Source organism: Thermobia domestica, chromosome 9 (genome assembly GCF_964235325.1).
Source record: "Thermobia domestica chromosome 9, izTheDome1.hap1.1, whole genome shotgun sequence".
Lineage (NCBI taxonomy): Eukaryota > Metazoa > Arthropoda > Insecta > Zygentoma > Lepismatidae > Thermobia > Thermobia domestica.
In genome coordinates, this window is record NC_137462.1 from 14,275,214 (window position 1) to 14,295,182 (window position 19,969).

The 19,969-nt window shown below is 37.0% G+C and overlaps 1 protein-coding gene across 1 annotated transcript; it reads right to left on the bottom strand.

Moving 5' to 3' along the window:
• Positions 1-132: 132 nt before the first annotated feature.
• On the bottom strand, positions 133-19,500 carry LOC145694432 (inducible metalloproteinase inhibitor protein-like). Its single transcript, XM_081770640.1, has 4 exons — positions 19,343-19,500; positions 12,440-12,646; positions 7,669-7,855; positions 133-294 (listed from the first exon to the last, which is right to left on the bottom strand). The coding sequence occupies exons 1-4, from the start codon at positions 19,467-19,469 to the stop codon at positions 282-284; spliced, it is 534 nt and encodes a 177-aa protein (XP_081626766.1). The 5' UTR covers positions 19,470-19,500; the 3' UTR covers positions 133-281.
• Positions 19,501-19,969: the final 469 nt, after the last annotated feature.

Below are 19,969 nucleotides of genomic sequence, written 5' to 3' on the forward strand. Positions count from 1 at the left end.
ATTCGGTTATGCAGTCGACTTATCCCACTAATTATTCCGGATTAACGTTGTTTTACTTAGTTGTGTGGTTTTTCAGTCGCCCAGACTGACGTTTATACTTATGAAATAATTAAGAAAAAAAAAACCCACAGATATTTTAAAATTGCTTTATTACCTAATTTGTTATGCAATTCATTCAACTTCAATATTGTCTCCATTGAATCAAATAAATTCTTTCTGTCTCACATAATAATATTTGTGCCGAAAAAATAAAATATACTGAAGTACCAGAGGATGATTATTTACATCAAGAACCTGTAGAGTAGAAGATAATAACATAATATTAATAATAATAATAATAATAATAATTATTATAATGGCGATATTACTTAATATTATATGCCCGTAAAATGTATCTACTTCAAGACACCAGCGGTTAAGTCACTCGATCAATCATTGAATGTCAATAAATACTTAACTAGCAGATTGAAATTCATTTTTTTTTTTAAAAATAAAAACGAGTGGTTATTCTTGTCATGAAAATTTTAATATGAAACCCCTGCTCAATTTTCTTTCATACACACACAATATACTATATAATGACTAAGTTTGTGACTTAATAACTCTTGAAGCACCCGACCGATCTCGATCCTTTCAACATAGATGAGGTTCGGGCCTCGGATGTTTTTTATCATCTCTTTTTGACGGTCGAAAATGACCGATATTAGTCTTGAATCCAAGTGACACTTCCGATGTCTTTAAATTCAAATTCAGCCCCACAACATGGAGGAAGTGGAGGGGAGAGATATATAAAAATGATCGAAAATGGAGATTAGTGTCGAATTCATAGTTTTCAGGATCGCTGAGATAAACAGTGACACTTCCGATGCCGTTTAAATTCATTGAGGCTCCATTCCTGTCTATGTCCAAGATGAAACGTATAATTCCCGTCCGAAGAGTGGGTAACCTGATACTACTTACACATTTTTTTTTTTTTTTTTTTTTGGATTCTTATGTTGTATTTGAACTTCGACACCTTTATTATTATTCATGCCCTTATAGAGAGAAACAACAAAATGTTTATTAAATATGCTATGTTTCAGAATTAGATATCGAAGGCTACAAAAAGTGTATTGCTTCCAAATATAGTACTGTAGTGATATTTAAAAGTGGATACTTTCTACGGCTCCTTTTGCCTGAAGAGTTTTTGCAATATTTAAAATCGTTCATTTCAAAACATTTAAGTTACACTTTGCATAAACATGTAGCTGGAAATGTTTATACATAATACTAATTCTTTTAAACTCCTTGGGTTATGCGTATTTACCCTATATATATATATATATATATATATATATATATATATATATATATATATATATATATATATATATATATATATATATATATAGATAGATAGATAGATAGATAGATAGATAGAAGACGTTTTAAAACAAAACCGACAACGTTTGAAAGGTAATTTCTGACACCAAGATAAGACAAAAAGTATAGACCAACCTGCGTGCTTAAATGCTTTCTTACGGAGTTATAGGCTGCCAAAAACATTAATAATAATAATAATAATAATAATAATAATAATAATAATAATAATAATAATAATAATAATAATAGAGTAAGGTGACCGATGATGGTCACTCGACCTATGATGGCCACCCTTTGATATTTTCGCATAGACACAACAGGTAGCAGTAGTAATGCAGTGTGGAAGAAGGAAGTGACACTCGCACAAAGCTGTCAAATTTGCGGGCAATTCTGGTAAGTAGTATTAGAGTAACTGAGTTATGAAGTGCCAATAGTTATATTTTTCGGGTACGTTGTAAAATGAGACATGAATTCATTGCGTGGTTTTAGGCGTAATTTGTGTTACACATCATTCTTCCATTTGTGCCATTCTTGCTGTTACCAGAGTTTCAATGTCGACTTAGAGTGGTGTTCACAAAGTCACGTGTGTGCAGCCGGTGACGACAAATGAGAGGGAGATTCTAGAATCCCTATGATGGTCACAGTGAGGGGTTCGTATGATGATCAGCGTGGCCAATGTGTTGCAATGCAAGTGGTGATTTCATAAAACAGTATGTTATTTTTAAGGGTAAGAGAAGACCTGAATTCGAAAAGGGGGTTCCCCCTGGGACTTTTATTGAATATTCAGAAAGTGAATACACAAACGCTGCGTTATTCCTCGCGTGGATACAATTCTTTCGTTACAAGTGTACTCCTGGGCCAGTTCTTCTTCTTCTTGATGGACACACTGCGCATATAAATCATCTTGAAACGCTAGAATTTGTTACAGAAAATGAAATACATCTTCGCTGTTTACCTCCCCACACCATACACTGGCTTCAGCCATTAGATAAGGCTGTGTTTAAGTCATTGAAATGTCACTACAATGCAGACACAAACAACTGGATAAGACACAACCCTGGGGTGAACTTTTCTAAAACAGATTTTGGCAGTATATTTTCTGAAGCTTGGTTGAAGGCTGCCACACTTCAGAATGCTGTGAGTGATTTTGCTGGATGTGGAATTTTTCCTGTAATGCCAAGAAAAATTCCGGACCATGCCTTTGTCGCAGACTTCGCTGGTGAACCATCCCCATATTGCGCTGCACATGAAGAAAGATTTTCTGAGGCTCCTACAACTAGTTCCCATCATGAAATTGCTTAAGCGTGTTCAAGTGCAAGTGACAGTGTTAACCCTTGTTATCCTATCTCGTGTGAACCCGACCAAGTTGTTAATTCTCCGTTAGGTAATGACAAGTACATAAGCTTTTCTACGTTGTTCCCTGTTCCATTGATGAAGACACAAAGTATGGCAAGAAACAAACGTATGCAACCGCATAAATTCAATCATGTTTTTCCAAATAAACTGCAAACGCTTCGCGAGAAGCAACTTAAAGGAGATCGCAAAGGCACACGTAACATAGGCAGTGGCGATCCTGCTTCTCAACCTACTACGGACAACGTGAAACAAGCAATTCCGCAAACCCGTGGTGTTATATCTAGTTATTTTGCTCGTACCACTGGTAAGAAATTTCCTGCTAGGAAAAAATTAAGTTGTCAAATGATGATTCTGATCTTTGTGTGTGTTGTGGCAAAAATTACTACGAGAAAAGTGCTGTGAACAAAGTTGATTGGAATCAGTGTGTTTTGTGTAATCTCTGGGCCTACGAAAAGTGCTCACAGTCATATGGTGTGCTGACGAAAACAAAATATTTTTGCGGAAGATGTTTTGATGTGGAATAAACTAGCCATAAGATATTGTGGTATCCAGGAGAAAGAGTGGAATGTTGAAAAATGTTATGTTTAATTACAATTATCTTTAAACTGTCAAATAATACAATTGAGATTATGTACGCGTAAACTCGAAATGTTAATGTTACGCTTTAACTTAGAACAAGACATTTAAGTTTCTCATGAGTTTTCAAGTAGGATGCACTAGCACTACTCACTGCTTTTGAACTAGCAGCTGTATAATTCAACTATTTAAAATGTAATCTCTTTAATGTGGCTTCAAATATTAGACTACAAATATCAATGTATTTTCAATATCTTATATATTATAGTGTGTTGCCAAACATACATGTGACTATTTGTTTTTAACACATTTAAGACTATTCTTCTTTCAATGATCATCATAGGCGATGAAGGTGGCCATCATTGGGTATAGTATTCCTATGTTGGTCTTTTTGAACACTTTCACATTTCCGCTCTGTTCTCCATAGATACTACAGGATGATTCATTATTTATCTGATAATAGTAAGAGGACAGAGCAATGGTTGAAACCCACCCAGCATGATAGTTTTCTCTTCAGCTATTTTGAAATTATAAGGAAAAGTTGTTAGGGGTGGCCATTATCGGTCACCTTACTCTAATAATAATAATAATAATAATAATAATAATAATAATAATAATAATAAACTTTAAAGGTTCATAGCTCCAAAACTAGAACGTAGCATAGTCAGGTGAAGACCTCACTTAAGAGTTAATATGTGCGTTATCCTAAAGTACCTGTTTCAGAATCCTAAGGTACTCACGAAGCAATTTTTATAGAGGGAGTTTTTCTACGGGCATATAAATTGTACCCTCCAACTACCTCTATAAAAACTGCTGCGGACGTACCACAGGATTCGAGAAACTTGAGTATTTGAATAGGGCACATACTAATTCCTGAGTGGAGTCTTGACCTGACTACTGTAGGTCCATAGTTTTGGAGATATGATCTATATTTTTGTCTTATTTTGATGCCAGGAATCACCTCCCAAACGTTGTCGGCCTTGTTTTGAAACACTTTCTATATACCGAGCAAGTCAAAAGTTCCTTGCCATAGGCCAACTCGGTAACTATTGAAGATATGAAAAAATGATAGAAGACCATTTTGATTGCCAATTGTGGCTTGTCTTGGCCCAGAGTATTTCACGCTCCAAATTATTTCATTCCATCTTGTCCTCCACAGGGTGGGAACGTTGCATTTTTCTTTATTACTGAGGGCCGCGGTGGCTCAGTGGTAGAGCGTTCAGCCCAGCCCCCGGGTTCGATCCCAGCCCCCACCAAGTGAACTTTGTGGTGGACAAACACCGTGTGCGTGGGTTTTCTCGGGGTTCTCCCGTTTCCTCCCACTTTCTTCATTCCACCATTTAATTCATTACTCATCATCACCATCTCCTTTAGCCTAACCGGCATAACCGTGGGACGTAAAACTCAAAGATTTCATTTCATTTCATTTTCTTTATTACTGAGTGCTATACCAAGGTTGAGCTTAAACGGTTGGTCCGCTATACTTTATATATGGTCAAATAGTGTTGAATGCAACATCTAAGCAAGTGAATTTTCGATACAACTGATAGAATTTAAATTACAACAAACTTCAAAATAGATACAAAATATTAACATTAACTAAGTAATATATGTATATATAAAGAACTTACCAATTTACTGTATAAATTGAATAATAGGAGATCTTCCAAAATTCAACCGAGTATCACATGTTGATCACAATCAAAATGGTCAAGAATAATGAAACTTACGTCGATATCCTTTTTTACTCAAACACACTTCACAATAAGAAGATATTAACTTTCATACATTGAATTGTTCTATATAACCATTCTGGAAGTAACTTCACGATTAATTATACTTGGAAATCTCAAATATCTAAAATTGTAAAGACAATTCTCCGCCCATGTTGCACCTACTATATTCAGCCCAACCCCGAGCTTTCAAACGTAGAACGAGTAATTCCAAAAATTACCGTTGGCGCTGACTGCTAAGCATACGGAGTCACGACACACTCAGCTTCGTCTCGACAGTAGCTACAAACAGTACAGGGTAGGAAACTAAGCTAAATTATCAAGACTCTCAAGAGTCCCCCCTTCTTTTTTTTTTTTTAACTACAGAATAGAGATTAGATCTCTAACCGTTAGAATGTAGTTAGAATTGTTAGTTCATGCGTTAAAAGATAACCTGTGATTTTCTTTTGCTGTAAGATAAAAAGTATAGAGGCCTATATAGATTTTGTGTTTTTAAATCTGTTTCTGTATACAAAAGAGTACATATTATATATATATATATATATAGTCTATATGGCAGAAATGTTTGGTGTGTATTCGTTAGACCTATTTGAAGAATATGACATAAACCCACCCGATGTACTACAATTCTTTCCCAAATTGAGGTGAGTATACGCTTAATTGTATAATTAATGGGTATACACCCTGTATATTCCCCTATACCCTTCATTAATCCTTGCAAAGTAGTTGTATATGTTAGTATTTGATTCAATAGAACAAGTAGAAATAGGAGTATTAATTTCGAACATCAAGTTTGAAGTTATTCAAAACTAAAGGCACAAATGCCGACATAGATTGTATAACTTACTCATGCAGACAAACAAGGCAACGCCAATTTAACATTAATGAAGATAATAAACTTTACTTGACTGAACATAATACAGTTTTTCTTGTAAAATTTAATGCATGAAATATAAATTGTGTATGAATGAAAAAATAAGGAAAAGAAAGCAAACTGTGAAAATTTCTGTTCTTTTCGGAAGAGCTCTTTTGTACAGTCTTCTTCACAAAAACATATTAGGGTATGGACTTTCTTCTATATGTCATTTTCCACAACCGTACACATAGAATTTTGATTCTGTAAATTGAAATATGCATCTTAATTGGTTACAGAATATTCACTCTTGTATTATTAATTTTAATGTATGAATAAAAACACAGAACTTTTGAAAGAGTTTTTCTTAATCCTAGATATGTTCCTCATCAGGATTTTGCCGCCTACAGTCGGACAATTTGTCCATGCCGACCAAATGCCGCGGTCGGATTGCCGACACCGGACACCGGCGCCTTTCAGCGTGATTTTCAACCGCGGCGAATAGTTGCCTTGCCGAGCAGTCGGCAAATAGCCGGTAATGATCATTAAATGCGTCGGCACCGGCATAAAGGGTCGGCAGAGGGTTGGAAAGAGCCCTTATCGACTGTTTTGCCGATTCTGACGGTCGGCAACAGTCGGCAAAGAGTTGGCAGAGGGCATTTTATTTTACGATTTTCGACCGCTTGTCGCCTCGGCAAAAGGTCGGCAACTTTGAGCAAGTAGATTGTTGTGCCGCCACGGACGGGTGCCGGCTGCCTCCGGCGGCCCGCCACCGTCGATGGCGGCAATCCCTCTTTCCGACCGCGACTTCCTGATGGGGTTGTTTCTAACAAGACTGTGCATAGGTGTATACCGAATTCTTCATTTCACAAACTCGAGACTGTCAAAACTTTAATTATAGTCATAATTATACGAGGGGCGCGTTCAGAAATTTTTGTTTGAAAGTTCCAAGTTTCTGGGGGACGTCTAATGCTACAAGCCAGTAGTATGTCTATGTAGTATTGAACGGGTTTTATTCTGCACTCGAAGAGACAATAAGTAATTGTAAAAAAAAAAAAAAAAAAAATCTACTTTTTCAGAATGAAAATGATAGAAATAGATTGTTTTTATAACAGAAAAAGTGCAGGGTACATCAATCATTTCCCGGCTAAACAAATATAACTTTAGTGTTCGGACAACAAACAGGCTACGTACAAAAGTATGTTGATTTAGGAAATTTTGGGGAGTGCGGACTAGGTAGACCACCCCCGTGAGTACGCCTCTGAATAATACCAACGCCTGGACCACACTGGTTAAAAGTTCGTGAGATCTGCGAAGTCAAACGCTGCTGGGTATGGACAGAACAAAAGTACTCACCAGATGGCGTTGGTAGTGCAGACCACACATCACACCAAAGCCATGACTGCCACAGTATGCCTTAATTCTCTTAGGGCTGTTACACCAGCACTTTTAATTTTATATTTTAGATAGTTTAAATTTACAACAGGTAAATAAATACTGTGTAAAAAATGGAAACAAAGGAATAAATAAAAGAAAGAAATAGGATTTAAAAATTATTTGACTAATAGAGCTGTTTACTTCAAGTGTAGGTATTGAAATTTATCCACCACATTTATCACTAGGAGACATTTAAATAACAGGTGACTTGTAAATATCAAAATTTTAATGACATCACCGTGTAGACACACACACACACACACACACACACACACACACACACACACACACACACACACACACACACACACACACACACACACACACACACAGTATATATATATTACTTACACTGGACACTGCTCTACTGGAATACATGGTCCTCCAATTGGTTCCCTGACATAGCCTTCCCGACAGTGACAATCGTAAACTGGCGGAGTGGAACATATTCTATGAAGAGCTCCAGGTAATAGGTCAGAGCACGCTGTGTCACATGCTGATATTGAACCCCAGCGTGCAACCTCATGAGGAGGACATTCTGTAGAAACAAAGAGAGAAAATAAGTAACAATGAATAGAAGATAAATTTTATGCTTAGAACAGTGAACAAACAAATTTTAACTTTCTTTTTACAGAAGTAGCATAAATAATTCTTGCTAATAAGTTGTTTCAAAATAATCACAGATTTTAGAGTATTATTACAAGCTAGCTAAAAGAAGTTCTGGTAAGTACCTGTAGGTTTCGAAATGATATCCATCTGCATACAACACTTTTTGCCAATATTCCCACAGCTACACAATACCCTGGTGATAAAACTGGGCGGTGTTGAATGCAAAGAAATCCGTGAGTGCGTTCCGCCGTTCTCCTTATTTGCGAAGGATATCCCACGGAGATGACCATGAGGAAACAGGTGATAATCTATTCGCTCAAGAACCGGTGAATTTTGTGCATCGTACAGTGTTTCCAGACCAAGTTGTTGAAGGGTCTTCCGAGTCCTCTTTGCCATATATGGCTTGACATTGTCTTGCAGGAGCAGCACACCCTTGCACCACCAATGCCATCTCTTTCTGCCGCAATGTACGGTACACTATTTGCAATTTCTGAGAATAGAGGTCAGTAGTGGTGGTCAGACCAGGTAGAAGGAGTTCGTAATGCACCACTTGCTGACAATTTTACTATACAGAGAGCATAACCATTCTTGGATTGAAAGGTGTTCGCGAGATGTGAGGAACAGGGTTCACGTGACTACAGCCAATGTATGGTACGCTTTGGAGTGTCATAGAGAACCTGCTTTTTGTCACTAGTGAGCAAGCGATTAAAGATAGGTGTATTCAGTGTGTAGAGTGAGCAAGAACCAACAAGCTATCAATCGTTGTTCCTTGTTGGCTGCCGACAATGTGTGGGGTATCCATTTGCTTAACTTGTATGACTTCCTTATTCCATGAACATTTATTCTGACTGTTTCAACGAAAACGGAGAACCTACCTGTAGGTTCATGATATGTTAGACCATTGTCCAATTCCATGGCTGCTTTCAGGCCCTCGTCGTCTACTAGGTTTATCCGAAAGGTTCGCATCTCCCAAACGGAATTAATGCCTGGACGTACGCGGTGACATGATGTGGCAGCTGACAAGGTCACTTGAAAGTCATACAACAAACACAAGCGAGGTTCTTTCGATACCTCCATTTCTCTTCGACACTGGACAACCTGTGTGCGGGCAACGTTCCTCTGTTACTGAAGATCGATGATGAGAATAACTCGTAATCGCTTGACCTCGCTTCGTTTCCTCTTTGTGAGTGCATGATAAATGGGACGTCAAAATCGGCAAAAACTTTGTTTTTGGTTTAGCGTAATCTAACTAACTCTATGGTCTATGAAACTCGGACGTTGGATGCCGCGTTCACAAAAGATCTCCACTGACTTCTATCCTTAGCCAACTGGATCCAGTTTCTACTTTGTATTCCAATCTCTGCGAGATTCATCTTAATATTGTCCTCCCATCTGCCCCTAGGCCTTCCTAATGGTCGTTTTTCGGTTGGTCTTTCAGTCAAGACTTTGAAAGCGTTTCTACTTTCTTCCATCCTAGCTACATGACCTGCCCACCTAAGTCTCCTAGACTTGATGACCCCCGCCATTCCCCATTCCTGTTCCTCTTGGGTTCAAATATTCGTCTCAGGATTTTGTTCTCAAATACTTTCAGTCTATGTTCTTCCCTCAGAGTAAGTGACCACGTTTCGCAACCATACAGGACAACAGACATGATTATCGTTTTGTATATTTGTCATTTTAGCGTAATAAGAACGAAAAAAGAAAGATTGGAAGATAAGACATGGCAATCGATAGATCGACTGCGTTGAACAATCGGATATGATGGACAGTGGTCCTATTCTATCTTTCAACAAGCAGTTGTCTCTCTCTCTCTCTCTCTCTCTCTCTCTATCTATCTATCTATCTATCTATCTATCTATCTATCTATATATATCTATATATATCTATATATATATATATATATATATATATATATATATATATATATATATATATATATAGAGAGAGAGAGAGAGAGAGAGAGTAGATCGATAGATATAACTCTCTTAGGAAACAAACCATATAAGGTAGGCAAAAGCAAAATATTTACTAGTTACCGCAAGTGTCAAGTAAGAGCCCTACACAGCATTATAATACAAGGTGGTGTGACGAAATTAGGTATCACTGCAAATATCTTGGAAACAATTTGTCCAAGGTAGATGGTTGTTGAAAAGTATTGGAAAAACCTTCATCCAGCAATGGATCAACAAATGAACCAGCGCGTTTTTTAACAGCAGAAGTCCAGCTTTTTTGGAGGGGGCACGATATGAGTTATATATATCGTTGTAATCATTTAACTGAGCTCTATCGTTTGATTCAAAATAAAACAGGTTTCTATCGTTTGATTCAAAATAAAACTGGTTCCTCTATCTTCCACAGGGTACTGACGTGTTGAATTTCATTAGCACACAAGTCAATGGATCTGTGTTGTTCTGGAAGCAAACAGCTGACACGAGGGAGGCACGCGCACCAAGAAATAGCGGCTATTAAATGTAGTTAAAATGGAGCAAAGTTTATGATTGAAAATTTTAAGGATGTCTTTTTTTTTTAAAAAAATTAAAGAATCGTTTCCACTTACTAAAACTCAACAAGAAATGTGGGAAATGACATTTTATAAAATAATTCAATACAGATCAAAAACCATAACTGCAAGCAAGGCATCAAGCGTCTTACTTAGTTACAGAAACACTCATAATGACAGGAAAAGCAAAAGTTGTTGCGAAAAACTTGGACAGAGCATAGGCTACAGAGCTGAAATTTTCCTGAAAGCTCCTAAAGCCAGGGGTATTGAAAAATACCTGTCCTCAATTTTACCTGCAGAACAACCTTACTTTCAGAGACTTCACGACCAGTATGGTAAAGATTAGACTCCCAGTACTGATGAATCAGGAAGTGAAGTGTGAGAGTCTGACAAGTTCCCTGGCACATTACAAAAAAAGTATGCTTAAAAATACCCCTGCTGGCACATATGTGTGCCTCTATGTATTTCACCAGATGCCAGTGGCACATATAGTATGTGCCGTTCAGTTACCCGGTACATGATGGCTGGTAGCTACAATGTCAAGGTCTTTGTTGTTTAATGACGGCCTATTCAAATAAGCTACCTGGCACATACATGTGCCATTTGGCAGCGAACGTGTTAAGTAAAGGAAAGATATGAGTAAACTAAATGTATTCTTTGTTATATTACATTATTGTGAAAATAGGGACTGCGTTTATGCACAGTGACTGTTTGTTTTTTCAATTCCAGATATTATTGCTTAAACATTAGTATTCCAGCATTCCATTTCTAAATCCAAGTGGAGAGTCCACGAATGAGAACCATAATAACATAAGTCCAATATTTTCATTATTTTACTATAGACAAATTACTTGTAATGCTCGGTTTTTTAACACTTACACGTGTTAGTGACATTTGTTATTCAGCAAAGATGAAAACAATCTGATTTCCAAGTTCACATTTCCAAGAAATATTCAGTTATTATTGATTTTCTCAATATCTCTTCAGCTAGACTTGTGTGGTTATGGAAATCACGTCTTCATTGTTGATAATGGTATGTATGCCTTTCAAATATAAAGGACCATCACTACTCCAATCACGTGAACCCTATTCTCATTTTGTGGGCCGCGGTGGCTGAGTGGTAGAGCGTTCACCTCTGGTGCTAGGGTCCCGGGTTCGATCCCAGCCCCCGTCAAGTGAACTTTGTGGTGGACAAACACCGTGTGCGTGGGATTTCTCGGGGTTCTCACGTTTCCTCCAAATTTCTTCGTTCCACCATTTCATTCATTACTCATCATCACCGTCTCCTTTAGTCTAAGCGTGGGACGTAAAACTCAAAGATTTCATTTCATTTTTTCCTGTTCTCATTCTTGAAATATGAGCATGTGAGATTAAGAAATAGATGTTTATATCTTGTTGTAAGAGATCATATGTTAAACTCTATAGCTATTATATTTCTATAAACAAAGATGGTTAAACTAAAATTTACTGTTCCTGGGTATAATTGGGTAAAATTTACTGTTATGTTTGGGTATAACAAACGGTTCTGCGTACTCGAAATATTTTAACCGGTTCTGGCGAACCGACTAAATAGCACCAATGGATATGGATGAACTTAAATCATCATAAGAAGCTTCCAAGAAAATCGGGGGGGGGGGAAGGTGATAATATCCGAAGATTATTATTACCTTATCGCAACGTTTTGATGCATTTTTTGATCATTCATAAAAGTCTTGGCTAAGATCACAATTTTTTGATTCATTTTTGATCATTCCTAAAATTCTTTTTGTTAGTATTTTGTATTCAGAATGCAGTAATTAAATATTACTTTTTCTTGTGATAATAGGAAAATAAAGGAGCAACGTATAGTTATCTTTTCCATTAAAACTGACATTTTTTAGCCCTAAATTTCAAAGAAAGAAACGCGAAAAATACTTAAGTTGTTTTCCAAAATGCTGTTTATTTTTTAAAGAAAGAAATCTTTAAACCTAATACAAAGATTGACTGGGTTTGATTACTGAACAAATTACTTACCTAAATGTAAATTGCATTCATCTGCTGGAACACATTTTCCAGTGTTGAAGTTCCTTACATAAAATAATCTACAACCACAGCGTAGAACTCTGTCTCCATGGCAAGGGGGTATGGTTTGATTATTCAGTGACATTTGAATCTTCTCACATGTAGGGTCACATTTCTCTGGCGGAAGCAGCGCTGGACCAAATTCGTTTTCGTCGCAAACTAGAGCGAAAACACGAAAGATATATTTTAACAGAACACATATAGATAGTACATGATTATGTATCTCGTATAATACTATTTATTTAGTTAATTACTTTTAAATATATGCTTAAATTAAAATTTAACGTATTCGTGACATTAAGACTGTCATGTGTCAAGGCCCTATTGGCCTAAGACAAGTATTCATAAGTAGGCTCATTAGTTATCGAACGTCCCTTATATCTATAATAATAATTATATCTATAATTAAAATAATTCAATATTTGTTATTTCATCCGGGTTTTATTTATTTTATTTCGTGTTTTATGTTGTTGGATTTTATAATTTTATATTTCAGTAAGAAACAATCAAGCATTGTTACTGTTAACGAATGTACAAATTTGAATGAAAGCATAAATTATGAGAATACGTATACTTGATTGTTTTATATGGAAAAAAATGAAATGAAATTTTTGATTTTTACGTCCTATGTTTATGCTAAAGGAGACGGTGATGATGAGAAATGAATGAAATGGTGGAACGAAGAAAGTTGGAGGAAACAGGAGAACCCAGAGGAAACCCACGCACACGGTGTTTGTCAACCACAAAAGTTTACTTTGGCGGGAGCAGGAGTTGAACCTGGAACCCCACGCACCAGAGGTGAACGCTCTATCACTGAGCCACCGCGGCCCCTGTTTTATACGGAAAATCAGTACTTGGATAGCTGGGGTCTCTGCTCCCAGACCCCTGTTTTCGTTTGGCCTATGGTCTAGCACCTCTTAAACAGACAATTCTACTGATTTTCAAGTTTCTTTTAGATTTTCTTTTACATTAGATAAAAGATAAGATTTTCTGTCCCAAGAAAACGCCCATTTAAAGAACATAGAGATCTTTCATTTTCGTTTTAGATCCCCTAAAAACTCAAAATATCAGTTGTGGCAATTTTCCTCTGGGTTACTCCCAAAAGTATACTACCATGCCAAATTTCATCATTGTAGCCCTACAGAAAGTGCTTGAACATTTTGGGGTGTAGAAGTTGTCCCATATATAATATATATATATATATATATATATATATAAAACAGTGAAAAGATTTTTCAGTTCCCCATAAAACCACTCTAAAGTTGGAAGATTTTATTTTATTTGATTTACTTAAGTAACTCTAACGAAAACATGGAAGCATACCGAATTTCAAGTTTTCATTACGATTCCAAGTATCTAAAATATTCCTCTTGAACCCCCCTAAACTTAAAAATATTCACTTTTGACAATTGTTCTGTGGATTAGTCCTGAAAAGCTACAATCATTCCAAATTTCATCATTATAGCCTTACAAGAAGCGCCTTAACATTTTGAGGTGTAGAGGTTGAGATGTCCCATGGGGAAAATTTTTAAGTTCTCCATAAAACCACTCCAAAGTTGGAATTATTTTTAGTGATTTTGTTAAATAATCCTATAGAAAACGCAGAAGCATACCGAATTTCAAGGTTTTATTAAAATTCGAAGTACCCAAAACATGAGATTATATTTCCTACAGAGACCCATTTGAATAACATGGGGAATTTGTTCCTCCCTCCCTATAGACTTCATAAAAAATTTAAAAATATTCACTTTTTGCAACCTTCCTGTGGGTTAGTTCTGAAAAGCTACAGTCATGTCAAATTTCAATTTTCCACGTCAACCGGGAAGTACCCGTTATTTAATGACAGTGAGTGAGTGAGTTCATGTGGTTTTATACATACTGTAGTTGGGATGGAAAAATTGACAAATGCAACAATTCATATTATACAACAATTCTGAAATTAGTTTAACTCTGATGTGATGAATACAGTCAGTATGCTTGAAACGTAAGTTGATATAAAATACATAAAACACAGTTGGAGTACCAAAAATTGAACTGTTTTAATTTCTCATATATGCTTTGCTTAATAATATTGTAAAATAATGTCTATAACCAGTATATACATGTACATTACTTCCTTTAACGTAATTTCTACCAAGAAGCCAGAACAAGTATAATGCCAAACCTAACTCAATCTGAAATGCAAAGCCTCACACCCACTCAGGCCCGTAGCCAGCCCAAAAACTTAGGGGGGGGCTGAAGTTAGGGGGGTCCGATCCAACCATATGATAGTCATCACCATATTATAGTTCTTTTGCAAGCCTACTGTAAAATTTTTAGGGGGCCAGCAAAAATTTAGGGGGGGCCCGGCACCCCTAGACCCCCCTGGATACGGGCCTGCACCCACTCAACCTCCATTGTATAATATATTCTACTCCTTAAATTTTAAAATTGCTGTGACCCATAAATTTACTAACTGTAAATTCAAATTACGGACTTATCCAATCAACCTTAGAATTGAGTCAAGTGGAAGGTTTAGGTTTAACTTCTGCTAAGGTGTAAAAGTTACAAATGTTCATTGTATAAGATAGAGTACAAAATACGTAATTAGATATTTCCTTATTTTGATCTAACTGAAAGATGAGAACCTAAGGCTTAAATAAGATCCGAATACATTATCTTCCACGAACGAATCAAAGCCAGACTTCCCTTGTATGCTAACTATAGAGCCACGAGCAAAATCTGTTCTCATCATAGAGTTGTATAGCGTTATGTGTATTTTAATAACTTCATTTATTTTTCTAGGCTGTCCATATGTCTATTCTTTCTTCAGTTGAATGTTCTACAATAATCCTCCGAGGCTAAAGAAAACTGTGATAATTATAATGAACAATATTGTGGATTGAAGGAAATGGGAGGAAACTAGTGAACCCCGAGAAGATCCATATACACTCTTTTTGTACACCACAAAGCCCACTTGGCGCGAGCTGGGATCGAACTCAGGGTATCTGGTGATACTTGAAACACTGGAAATCTACTGAAAATGTGTATCGATACTTGAAATACTGAAAGTGTACTGGAAATTGTTGTATAATGCTGGAGGAATATACATTTTTTTCCCCTCTGAGATTCTTCAAAATGACACCCCCATCATCTGGTGAGCATAGGTTGTGAAAGGGTTAAGTGGCCAACAATGTTTCTTCCAGATATGTTTTTTTTGGGAGGGGGGCACTGCCCTGCCTCCGGAGCTCTGAGAGTGCCACCCCGGAGGAAACCAAAATAATACGTCCATATATAATAATGAATAGAGAGTTCCTTCGTGGCTAAGCGGTTAGCGTACGCGCCTTTGACGTGAGAGTCCCGGGTTCGATTCCCGGCGGGAGCTCATGTGATTCGGATTCCATGTTAATCAGTAGGTCCACGTCTCATATAGCCTCGCTGCTGAACGGGACGTTAAACTAAAAAAATCAATCAATCAATCAATAATGAATAGAATAGTATGAGAAGTGCACCCTCGGAATACTATGGGTGCTCCCCGGAACATTGTTTATGAAAGAAACACTGCCGGCCAATCACTGAAAAACTAGCTAGTTCGAGAAAGAAAATAGATACTGTTTATAATATAAGAAGCGGAGTGGAGGCCAATTAATAAAAAAGTGTTTATGCATGTGTATGTGGTTGGACGACAGGCTTTCTGCAAGAAATGACGTCCAGAAAACACTGTTCAATTATTATTATTTTTAATTTATTATTCTATTTGTACCCCACATTCCGTCCATTCTTTCTATTATAATATGGAAGAAGACCTTGCTTCTTAAACATATTTTACAAGTTGTTAACAGGGGCGTCATTTAGGGGGCAGGAGGGGGCAATATCCCCCCCCCAGGAGTTTGAGAAATACATATACTTTAATAGATTGTCTACTAATATACTAGTACAAAACGTGAAAGTCTTATGTCGGTGGTGCTCTTGCTCCCCCCCAAGCGAAGTCTGAAATGACGCCCCTGGTTGTTAAATATCAAAGCATACATTCCTATGTAGGACTCATCTTTTATTTTCAATTCACTCTTGCACACTGGAAATTTGCTACCAGGGTATTGGAAATATACTGGAAATAACCAGTCAACTCCAGTAGACATTCTAAAAAGCAACGACATAACTCAAAATGTTAGCACTCTCTCACTGAGCCACTGCAGCCCCTTTATCTATCCATGTATACAGGGTGTTTCAAAACAACATCGACAACGTTTGGGAGGTGATTCCTGGCACCAAGATAAGACAAAAAGTATAGAGCAACCTGGGTGTACAAATGCTTCCTTTCGAAGTTATAGGCTGCAAAAGACATGAGAAAATGAATTTTAAAGGTTTATTATAGCTCCAATACTATGAGGCCAACCGTAGTCAGGTCAAGACTTCACTTAGGAACTAGTATGAGCCCTATCCAAATATCCAAGTTTCAGAATCCTAAGGTACTTCCGCAACAATTTTTATTGAGGTAGTTACTGAGTACTTCAATTTATATGCACGTACCCAAACTCCCTCTATAAAAAAAGTTTGCGTGAGTACCTTAGGATTCTGAAACATACATATTTGGATAGCGCACATATTAGTTCCTCAGTGAAGTCTTGATCCGACTACGGTTAGTCTCATAGAATTGGAGCTATGAACATTTAAAGTTCATTTTTTCATGTTTTCGGTAGCCTATAAGTCCGAAAGGAAGCATTTGTGCAACCAGGTTGGTCTATACTTTTTGTTTTATTTTGGTGTCAGGCATCACCTCCCAAACGTTTTCGGTGTTATTTTGAAACACCCTGTGTATATCTAGTGATGGCTCTTGACAGAACTAACATGAAAGAAAATAAAAAACGTATAGTTACAAGATAGTAGAAGAAAGTTTACTTAATGCATTTACTCTTATAAATCGCTTTTTGAATGTTTCTGTCCTAAATTTTTAACCACAACATTTTAATTTTACGTATGTGATTACTACCAAGAGACACCACTGTATATGGGGCTACAAATTTGAAAGAAAGCGTGTTTTCTTGAACCTAATTTAACAAAAACGTATTGATCATTTTCAAACCTTTTTTCTCCATTTCGAACAGATCAATGGCACCTTCGTGCACTATGGTACTCACCTAGCTCTCTACATGCGCATGCAGTTACTTTTCATTTTAATTCCGCTCCTCAAATGTAATATCTTCCGCCTCTCCTTCTTTTCCCTTCCGCCCAACTTATGTTGTTTGTTCCTCAATTTTTTTCCCCAAGATACGCTCTCTCTCCATCTGTGCGCGAGACAAGAGTACTTTCTGAATATTTGACCGATCAGCATCACATTTGGCCAAAATGCAGAAAGTCAAAAGTTCGGGTATACCTTCCTTGCTAAAAGGGTGTGGTGGACAAACACCGTGCTCGTGGGTTTTCTCGAGATTCTCCCGTTTCCTCCCAGTTGCTTCATTCCACCATTTCATTCATTTCTCATCTTCATCGTCTCCTTTAGCCTAACCGACATAACCGTGGAACATAAACAAAAAAGGTTTCCTTGCTAAAAGATGATATTCAAACGTATAGTTTTAACGTACAACACTATACATTCAAAACTGTAATAGATGTGAAAATCGGTTTCCTGCAGTTGATCAAGCGCTCTAAGAATATATATTTCATCTCCATCCTTAACTTTTTACTAAAACCGGAAGTTATAGAAATCCACTACTATTTCTGGTTTCAATATTGATCTACACAAAACAAACATGATTACAGATAGCGAGAAGCGTTTGTTTTACTTTATTTTTTGTTTCTTCGGAATAGATATAGCTTTCTAAGGAAAGATACCAAAGTCTCTCTTAACCATGCACTAAAACTTGAAGTAGTAGGAATGAACCACTTCCGGTTTGAACGTCACATCGTCATACAATAAAAACGGTAACAGATAGCGAGAAGTTCTTTTCTGCAGTGAATTACACGTCCAAAAAAATATGTTACATTTCTATTGTAAGTTCTCTACTGAAACCAGAAAATTAGAAATCTACTACTATTTTTGGTTTCAATACTCACTCAGAAGATATCACATTATAAAAACCAAACTCCTTTACGTGGTGTACACGTGACACTGCTACTTGTTTAAATTTCAACCTTGCGCTATTTCCTTTACTACCTTTATCTATTCGTTCTCATATAGGGCCGCGGTGGCTCAGTGGTAGAGCGTTCACCTCTGGTGCATGGGGTCCCGGGTTCAAACCCTGCTCCCGCCAAGTGAACTTTGTGCTGAACAAGCACCGTATGCGTGGGTTTCCTCGGGGTTCTCCAGTTTCCTCCCGCTTTCTTCATTTCATTCATTTCTCATCATCACCAGCTCCTTTAGCGTAGCCGGCATAATCGTGGGACGTAAAACTCAAAGGTTTCATTTTTTTTATTCATCTTCATACCCACGTTTTGAATGCATTTAGTCGTGTTTCGTCACTTTCGTAATTTCTATCCTTTACTATATAATACTGTTAACTATTTGATGAGCCTCCTCTGCTACTCTTTGTTCAAACTTGTTCTAAAGTAGTAATTTCTTCATTCATTTCCGTACTTCATACCTTAAAAAAATGAAATCTTTGAGTTTTACGTCCCACGGTTATGCCAGTTAGGCTAAAGGAAACGGTGATGATGAGTAATGAATGAAATGGTGGAATGAAGGAACTGGGAGAAAACGGGAGAACCCCGAGAAAACCCACGCACACGGTGTTTGTCCACCACAAAGTTCACTTGGCGGGGCTGGGATCGAACCCGGGACCCAAGCACCAGAGGTGAACCACCAGAGGTAAGTTCAGTATTCGTTCAAACGAATTTAGGACAAAAATATTATAGTAATTTAACAAAAATAATTCTTACCTATTGGAGCCATAGTGGACATCGTTTCTATTGGCGACCCATTTTGTGAGTTGTTATTCTCCAGTGCAATACAACACCCAGAAACAAACAGAAGAACAAGAATGTAGATCTCAGCTCGGGAAGCCATCTTAACTTACTGATATTTCGAAGTTTATCAAAAGATCATTTTATACTCTCCGAAGAGGGCCAAATGTCCTTCAAAAGACTAAATTGTTTTGGTTTTAGTTCAGAATAACAGTGCCTCTGGTGTCATAATAACGATTCTGCCAACAAGCAAACTAATCAACACATAAGTATCTTCTGATTTACACTAATGAACTTGGTAGTTAAAAGATAGTGAAACTTGTATTTGTGATCTAAAAGTGTGTTAACACGGTAACTTAATGAGCAGAATTTTTGCCCTCTCAATATCGGATTTATGCATCAAGCAAAAACGAATTTAGATGATAATTTGTGGAACGGAATGCATATTATTTTCATCCTATAGTCTGTTTTTTTTTTCATGTTTTATTATGTGTAGGCACAATAAAACACCAGAATAAATGGCAACGATGTGACATCATTATCTGTCCGTAAATGAAAGGTATATCTTACCGAGAGATCACACATATTTAGATTATTCACAAG

Coding starts and splice junctions, on each gene's coding strand:
- LOC145694432 (XM_081770640.1), bottom strand. CDS start 19,469: ATGGCTTCCCGAGCTGAGATCTACATTCTTGTTCTTCTGTTTGTTTCT. Junction 12,647..19,342: donor GTCCACTATGGCTCCAATAG/GTAAGAATTATT, acceptor TTTTCGCTCTAG/TTTGCGACGAAAACGAATTT. Junction 7,856..12,439: donor TGAATGCAATTTACATTTAG/GTAAGTAATTTG, acceptor TTGTTTCTACAG/AATGTCCTCCTCATGAGGTT.